General features: G+C 44.6%; 1 protein-coding gene across 1 annotated transcript in view; it reads left to right on the top strand.

The window, feature by feature from the left end:
- phkb (phosphorylase kinase, beta) overlaps positions 1-9329 on the top strand; it is a gene marked incomplete at its 5' end in the record, with an annotated part of 318550 nt that overhangs the window by 55185 nt on the left and 254036 nt on the right. Inside the window, 1 exon segment of the mRNA XM_084307537.1 lies at positions 1816-2015. Coding sequence (XP_084163663.1) covers positions 1816-2015 — 200 coding nt within the window.

The raw sequence follows: 9329 nt of genomic DNA, 5'->3' as shown, positions 1-9329 counted from the left end.
TGAAGTGATGAACGATGGACGGTATTGTAGATAGATAGATAGATAGATAGATAGATAGATAGACCGATATTGTCCAACTCTTAATTTCCGATACATGCAGGGTTTCCCCCCCACCAAAAAAACTGAATAATTTCAGGTAATTAACATTACATATATCTTGGCGTGGAATTAACACACCATTATGCATACTTTTGACAATAAATAAAATAAGAATTTGTTCTTACTTGCTTGCCTGGGTAAATAAAGGTAAAATAAATATATATATATATATATAATTTTTTTTAAACCAATACCGATCATTTCCGATATTACATTTGAATGCCAATATCGGCCGATAATAAATTATCGGACATCCCTAATAGATGGATAGATAGATAGATCGATCAATGTCACACGTGTTACGAGATGTCCCACAGTGCAGTGCAGGATGTGCTGAAGCACATTGTTTATATATACAGGTTAAATGGCCGACACCCGCCCACCTCCCTGGAGGGCGCAGAGCTATGGATCTGCACAAGAACAGTTTATGCTTTTGTCAAAGATATTGACTGAGGTCACTACGGTACACAAGGCGATGGCAGCAGCAGCAGCAGGCCCCGTCCATAATGAAGGGCAGTCGATACAGCGCACCCCCCCACACCCCCATCATCCTCCCTCCTCCCTCCCTGCCTACTATTGACTACATCCACACAGCACCATGGCATGACCGCAAAATGGCCACCGTGTGAATGAACATGGTCAATTTGGAAAGCTGAGATCTAAATCCCTTGACTCTCTGTCTTCAATATCTACGATATAAAAGCCGATCGATAGTCTGAACTGAGATTTAAAGAACGTTTCCAATTATTAATACTTTCAAACGGAAAAGACCAGTGGTTCATTGGAGTTGCATTATCTCTCATTGTGTTTTGTCTTATTTATAACACAACCTCATTTATATGTCTCCCTCTTTCCACACTCATCTCCTCATTATGTCTGATCTCTCCCGTGTCCTCTCCTCTCATCGTATCTCCCTCAACCATTCATCCTTTTTCACTCTATATCTCCCTCTGTATCTATATATATAACTTCATGCTGAAGCCATTCTAAAATCAGCTATAAACGTAAACATGTGTGTGTGGCTGTGTGCGTGCGTGCGCGAGTGCACGTCCCATCTCCGGTCTAGCTGACTGCACCCCTGGCTCTCTTATCATCAGCATTATGAGATAGTAACTAAATAGTAACGCACAGCCACTTGGAAAAGTAACTGTAATCAGATTACTGGCTTGTAAAAAGTAACACGTTAGATTACTATTTACTGAAAAAAGTTTAGAGTAACTAGTTACTGGCATCACTGCTTGTCACACACACACACATCCACTCGTCACACACACACACACATCATATAGGTAATGTACATACGTTGTATTGTATCATATATGTAATGAACACAAGTTGTATTGTGTCATATAGGTAATGGATACAAGTTGTATTGTATCATATATGTAATGCACACAAGTTGTATTGTATCATATATAGGTAATGAACACCAGCCAAAAGCTTGAAGATATATATATATATATCCCTCTCTCTACCCCCTGTCTCTCTATATATATACTTTTTTATCTTTATATATCTCTGTATATGTATCTATATATGTATCTATCTATATCTCTTCATATCTCTATCGCTCTATTTCTCTATATATCTCTGTATATATACCCCTCTATATATATATATATATCACTATCTTTCTCTATATATACATCAGTATCGCTACCTCTCTCTCTATCTATCTATATATCTCTCGCAATCGCTCTCTTTCTCTATATATAGCTCTATATCCCTCTCTATATCTTGATCGCTCTTTTTCTCTATACCTCTCTATATCTCTATATCCATCTCTATATCTATATCGATATCTCTCTCTATCTCTCTCTCTCTTTTCTCTCCAGATCGACGCGGTATCTCTGTTCCTGCTGTACTTGGTGGAGATGATATGCTCCGGTCTCCAGATCATCTACAACACCGACGAGGTAACCTGCTCCACAGCATGTCAGGCAGCACGTGTGTTCATGAACCTGCAGTCTCAGCCTGAAGCCTGAAGCTTCACGGCATGTCAGTCAGAACGTGTGTCCATTACAATGTATGTTGCACTGACAACTCGGAGGACCTTCTCTCGATGTACTGGCCCCACGTGTCCGTCGGAAATCTGCGAGACCGACGCACACAGAAACGGCCTTTAGAAGGTGTTCGCCGTCGGTGATTTGAGGTGTTTTCGGAGTGAAACGGTGGCTTGGGTGGGACTTCACTGTGGCAGGGACTCGATTTAATAGCTGACTAAAAGAGAACGACAAACTGAGGACTGAAGGCGATCCTTCACTGCATTGTTTACGGCCAACGGGAAGAAGGTTTTCTATGGTTGGAGGTGAGATTATTTAGACGATCGATGATCATATTACTGTAAGGGGCTAATATTTAGGCCTACACCCGTACATGAAGAATGGATCAGTGACACGATTGCGCCACTCCCTATGAGCCGAGAAGATTCATATTCATGGGAAGAACACACACGCTAATGGTGTCAGTGTGCGTCTGGGTATATAATATTGACTATTCACGTCTCATAGTGTGGGTGAATGTGATGCGAGTAAGGATTTACTCAGACAAAGGAAGACGTAGTCGATGAAGGTTTATTAGCTTACAACCCAGGAGAATTGGCTTGAGAGACCCCGGGGGTCTCGTAACGGGCTCCTTGAGACGAGGGGAGGTGCTGATCTAGGAGGTGGGTGTGTCCAGGTGGGAGACACCATTGGATTGGTTTTTGTTTGTTTGTTTGTTTAACCTTTATTTACCCAGGGTAGGTTCGCTGAGCATGGATGCTCTTTTTCAGGAACGCCCTGCTTCACATTCACACAGTTCCATCACACCTGGGAGCCGCCCAGTACAACCACAGTCTGACACCCGTTGGCCACTGAGCAACTCCACTGGAGCAGTTTGGGGTTTTAGTGCTTTGCTCAAGGGCACTTCAGCGGCAGATTTTCCCTGCCGGTCCAGGGGATCGAACCGGCGACCTTCCGGTCACAAAGCCGCTCCTCTAACCTTTAGGCCACCGCTGCCCCCGTGGTGGTTTGGATTGGGGGGGGGGGGGGGGGGGGCGGTTTGAGTTAGGAGATGGGGAGGGGGGATGGTATCAGGTGAGAGGGACGAGGTAGGGGGGGGGGGGGGGCATGGTTTGGGGGGCTGGGGAGGGTTGAAACATGGCTGGGGGATTGTTTGAGGGGGAGGGGACTGTTCCCTCACAATAGCTGCACCGTACATACAGTCACATGAGGTAGCGAGACATGAACTTATTTTTCACCTCGTGTATCTTCAAGCTTTTGGCTGGTGTTCATTACCTATATATGATACAATACAACTTGTGTGCATTACATATATGATACAATACAACTTGTATCCATTACCTATATGACACAATACAACTTGTGTTCATTACATATATGATACAATACAACGTATGTACATTACCTATATGATGTGTGTGTGTGTGTGACGGGTGGATGTGTGTGTGTGTGACAAGCAGTGATGCCAGTAACTAGTTACTCTAAACTTTTTTCAGTAAATAGTAATCTAACGTGTTACTTTTTACAAGCCAGTAATCTGATTACAGTTACTTTTCCAAGTGGCTGTGCGTTACTATTTAGTTACTATCTCATAATGCTGATGATAAGAGAGCCAGGGGTGCAGTCAGCTAGACCGGAGATGGGACGTGCACTCGCGCACGCACGCACACAGCCACACACACATGTTTACGTTTATAGCTGATTTTAGAATGGCTTCAGCATGAAGTTAAATCAACTATCCAGTTTGTTTTATAGTGTAATTTGGCTACTTGAAAAAAACTGTTGTCATTCTTATGTTGTGGCAGCAGCAGGGGGACGACGACGACTCAGTAACCTAGTTAGTTTCAAAGTAACTAAGTTACTTTGATAATCAAGTAATCAGTAAAGTAACTAGATTACTTTTTAAAGGAGTAATCAGTAATCAGATTATGTTTACAAGTAATCTGTGGCATCACTGGTGACGTGTGTGTGTGTGTGTGTGTGTGTGTGTGTGTGTGTGTGCGTGTGTGTGTGTGTGTGTGTGGGTGACGAGTGAGTGTGTGTTGGTGGTAGAACTGGACCAGAAAACCTCTAGGCCTGAAGATATCCACTGAACTCTTTGAAGACCTGTTTACTGGCATAAATCCAGTTTATAATATAATGTTTCATATTGACCATTATCATGGTACTGAATTGAATCGTAGCTGAAATTTGTGATATTCTCCAAATATGGAACTGTTGCCTTAAGAATAGAAATCACATTGAATGGTGGTGATGCCCAGCGATCAGGAAACTGACTCTGGGTCAGAAATAGAGCAAGACTGTGGCGGCTGGGTGGCGCAGCGGACATTGCGCTCGTCACCAACGCAAGATACACCGGCTTCGAATCCGGCTGTCGGCGTTGCCTCCGGCTTGGGCCGGCCGTCATACTAACTCAATTGGCAGAGTTAGCGGGTGGAAGTCGAAGGGTGGTAATCTGGACGTTGTGGTCAGCGACTCCTACAGGTCGGTTGGGGGACGCCTGCACAGCAGAGACAGGAAATGGCGGGGGTAGTGTGAGCCTCCCACACGTTACACCTCGCCAATGAGAGTCCGCGCTGGCAGGTGAAAAGATGTGACAGGCTGCCTCCTCGTGTATCGGAGGGGACACGTGATGCAAGGCTTCTATCCTCCCTACAACTGGCCAGTGGGGGGCATATGCGTACAACGATCAAGACAGGGGAGGGGAGAATTGGAAACACGAAATTGGGACGGGAGAAAAATTGAAAATAGGGAGAAACATTTTTAAATAAGGAGAAAAAGTGTATATATATAAAAAAAAAAAAAAAGAGCAATGCTTTTAATTTCAACCTGAGTTGCAGACGCTGCACACTAGTCCAGGGCACCTCTCACACTTATTCATTCAGAACATCTCCCGGAGTCCTGAACGCTAAGTGCATTATGCAAATGAGGAGGCCACGATGGAATCTTTACCTTCCCTTTTGAACTGCAGTGATATTTGAAACGGTTAAAGGCCTAGAGAGAGGTAGGTCTTGTTAACGGAGATGGTATTTCACTTAAGCAACACACAACAGCTGTAGCTACAGTTGTAAAACACATATTTTAGCAGAAACATCAACAGTGCTGCTGGTTAATTCTACTACTGGGGGTTGTTTGTACCGACGACCACCAACGGTTTGCAATTAAAACAGCTGCCCTGTGGTGATTAGCGCACGTATAGCTGGTTAAGGACTGGGGTGACTGCTGTCCTTGAAGCATTTGCAATTGAAAAGTCACTACAGCAGGTCTGAGACAGTGACATCAAGGTGAAAAGTCACTACAGTAGGTCTGATGCAGTGACATCAAGGTGAGAAGTCACTACATTAGGTCTGACTCAGTGACATCGATGTTAAAAGTCACTACAGCAGGTCTGACTCAGTGACATCAAGGTGAAAAGTCACTACAGCAGGTCTGAGACAGTGACATCAAGGTGAAAAGTCACTACAGTAAGAGGTCTGAGGCAGTGACATCGAGGTGAAAAGTCACTACAGCAGGTCTGAGACAGTGACATCAAGGTGAAAAGTCACTACATCAGGTCTGAGACAGTGACATCGAGGTGAAAAGTCACTACAGCAGGTCTGAGACAGTGACATCAAGGTGAAAAGTCACTACAGTAGGTCTGAGACAGTGACATCAAGGTGAAAAGTCACTACAGCAGGTCTGATGCAGTGACATCGAGGTGAAAAGTCACTACAGTAGGTCTGAGACAGTGACATCAAGGTGAAAAGTCACTACAGTAGGTCTGATGCAGTGACATTGAGGTGAAAAGTCACTACATTGGGTCTGAGGCAGTGACATCAAGGTGAAAAGTCACTACAGTAGGTCTGAGACAGTGACATTGAGGTGAAAAGTCACTACAGCAGGTATGAGACAGTGACATCAAGGTGAAAAGTCACTACAGTAGGTCTGATGCAGTGACATTGAGGTGAAAAGTCACTACATTGGGTCTGAGGCAGTGACATCAAGGTGAAAAGTCACTACAGTAGGTCTGAGACAGTGACATCGAGGTGAAAAGTCACTACAGTAGGTCTGAGACAGTGACATCGAGGTGAAAAGTCACTACAGTAGGTCTGAGGCAGTGATATCGAGGTGAAAAGTCACTACAGTAAGAGGTCTGAGGCAGTGACATCGAGGTGAAAAGTCACTACAGCAGGTCTGAGACAGTGACATCGAGGTGAAAAGTCACTACAGCAGGTATGAGACAGTGACATCGAGGTGAAAAGTCACTACAGCAGGTCTGAGACAGTGACATCGAGGTGAAAAGTCACTACAGTAGGTCTGAGGCAGTGACATCAAGGTGAAAAGTCACTACAGCAGGTCTGAGACAGTGACATCAAGGTGAAAAGTCACTACAGCAGGTCTGAGACAGTGACATCGAGGTGAAAAGTCACTACAGTAGGTCTGAGGCAGTGACATCAAGGTGAAAAGTCACTACAGCAGGTCTGATGCAGTGACATCAAGGTGAAAAGTCACGACAGTGGATGGAGAGCTGTTCAGAAGCTTGTCGGTACCCCCCACCCCTCCACCCCGGCTCGTGTGCCCCCCGGCACGTGGATGGAGGACGTGGGGCGTTACGTTTACACACACTCCTACGCCTGATGCTGTGGCCCCTAGGAGCCGTTTGAACTTCCATTTAAATATGTTAGCTTTTATAGTCCATGCATTCCCAGCTGTACTTACAGTCACACACACTCACAGGGTGAAATCATCGCCGGCAGAAACAACGTCTTGTTTACTAGCTCCGCGCTTATCTTCAAAAACTCAGGACACGCTGAAACATTCTGCCACTAACCAATTACATCGCACTGCGTCTAATAATTTCCCGCTTTTTTTTCTTCTTGGTTTCCCCCCCGTATCTCGCTCCCAACGGCAAACAAATTGAACAAATGTAGCCTTTCATGAGGGCAGTCCTGCTTTGCACAGCACACTTAATTTGCATGTTTAAACGGCACTTATTGGGATGTGTGACTTTATTAAAAGGGCATAGAAGTAGTCAACACCCCCCCCCCCCCTTTAATTAACACACATTAGAGCAGATGCAGGCAATAGGACTTTCAATGTGTGTGATTTGGTTGATGTGGCGTTTGAAATGCTTTTTGTGGAGTAATCCCGTTATTGCAGCAGTGGCTGTTAGCTCGTTGTTTGAAGGCAGCAGGAGGATCTCTTCAGTTAGAAACCGCATCGCCCTGCGGCTGGGTGGCGTAGCGGAGATTGCGCTTGTCACCAATGCAAGAGGCTGCGGTCTCGACTCCCGGAGTCAGCATTGCCTGCGGCTTGGGCCGGTCGTCATACTATCTCAATTGGCAGAGGTAGCGGGTGGAAAGTCGATGGGTGGGGATTGGACGGCGTGGACAGCGACTCCTACAGGTCGGTTGGGTGACGCCTGTACAGCAGAGTCAGGAAGTATCGGGGGGCAGCGTGAGCCTCCCACGCGTTACTCCTCGCCACTGAGAGACCGCGCTGTCTGGTGAAAAGATGCGACAGGCTGCCTCCTCGTGTACCGGAGGGGGACACGTGATGCAAGGCTTCTATCCTCACTACAGTCCGACCAGTGGGAGGCATAGTCTAGCAACGTTCAAGACAGGGGAGGGGAGAATTGAAGGGAAAAGAATTGGCGATACGAAATTGGGATGGGAGAAAAATTGAAAATAAGGAGAAAAGGTGGATAAAAAATAAAACGCATCGCCATGCTTCTCCTGAGGAGACATGGAATTGCTCTTGAGAATGTTTTCTTGAATCACTGTTAATCTCTTAAGCTTACTCCCCATTTTGCAATAAAACAAAAGCGACGTTTCTTTTGCAAAGCTTAGCTTCATACTTTATACTTATAGCACATGCTTGAGTCTGGTCTCTTTTGAAAGGTAACATTCTGAAGTTGCTAAGTAACTCGAATGAATGAATGAATGACTTTATTAAGTATAAGTAACTCGAGACCCGAAGCACGCAATCGGTTGAGTGTGGTGGTGGCGAATTGTGACGACAAATTCAACTTTCGAACAGTGTATTGGACGATCTGCGAAAAATGCAGCTTGCGCCGACAGACGAGAGCAAAGTGCCGCGACGCACACGCGTCCCGCACACGGGCGTGGTGTACCGTATGCAGTACGCCGAGCGTTAAGTGGTTTTAAGATATGATATTGACCTTCCTCACAATTTCCATTTTCAATGTCTGCACCATGTGTGTGTGTGTGTGTGTGTGTGTGTGCGTGCACATGCTTGCCTGTATGTATGCATGGGAGTGGATGTGTCTGCCCATTTTAAATGTGCATGTGTCTGGGTAAGTGTGCAAAAACACATCAGGAGAGAAAGGGCTCCATCATAGAATATAATAGGAAAGGTCACTTTAAGAATAGTATAGCTTGAGATTGTATAATATAGTGAAAAATCGTCGACGAGAAATAGTTGCGTCGATTAGTCATAAAAAAATATATATTATATTATATTATAATTTTTATTTATTTTTTTGCACTACCTATCTTTTTGAAAGTGGCTTCTCAGCTCTGGTCCAGCCAGCTGAAGACTTCTTAGCTTAACATAACAGACCGACAGTAAGTTTGGGGGAACTAATGGGATAACTGGGGATGTTGTTTGGTCCTGAAAGCAACTCTGAGGTCATGCTCAATGTCCAATCTGTTCCTCTGCTCTGTCTTCAGCTGGACCAGATCTGAGAAGCCACTAGTCGACTAATCGAAAAAATAATCGACAGATTAGTCGACTACCAAAATAGTCATTAGTTGCAGCCCTAGTGTACATAAAGACCCAAGGCCTCATCCGTAGCTAACAGTGTACTGCACTGCCACAGGACCTAGCATGTCCTACCATGCTCTGTAAATAGCTCATGTACAGATACCGATAATATGCCTACTTTGTTTACTTGTTTATTGCACTATGTCGCTCTATTGGTTGGACTCTTATTATTATTACTTGTATTATTATGCACATCGTTGCGGGCGAGACCCCCCGCATTTCACTGTATACATGTATGCCGTGACAATTAAAACTCTTGTATCTTGTATCTTGAATAGAATAGAAATACTTTAATCATCCCGAGGGAAATTTGGCACTTACAGATCGCTCACAGTAAACATTTAGGTAGATGTAGATCATGGTTTGGTTAACGTTTGAGTCGAATGTCCTTTTCACTTAACATGTCAAACAAAGCCCTTTTAAATATACAACTGAGAGCTATTATGACTCTCCCAATAACAG

This window comes from Notolepis coatsorum (genome assembly GCF_963971535.1).
Source record: "Notolepis coatsorum genome assembly, chromosome: 2".
NCBI classification, from domain to species: Eukaryota; Metazoa; Chordata; class Actinopteri; order Aulopiformes; family Paralepididae; genus Notolepis; species Notolepis coatsorum.
The sequence above is the reverse complement of the archived record's forward strand: the minus strand, read 5'-3'. Positions and strand labels throughout refer to the sequence as shown.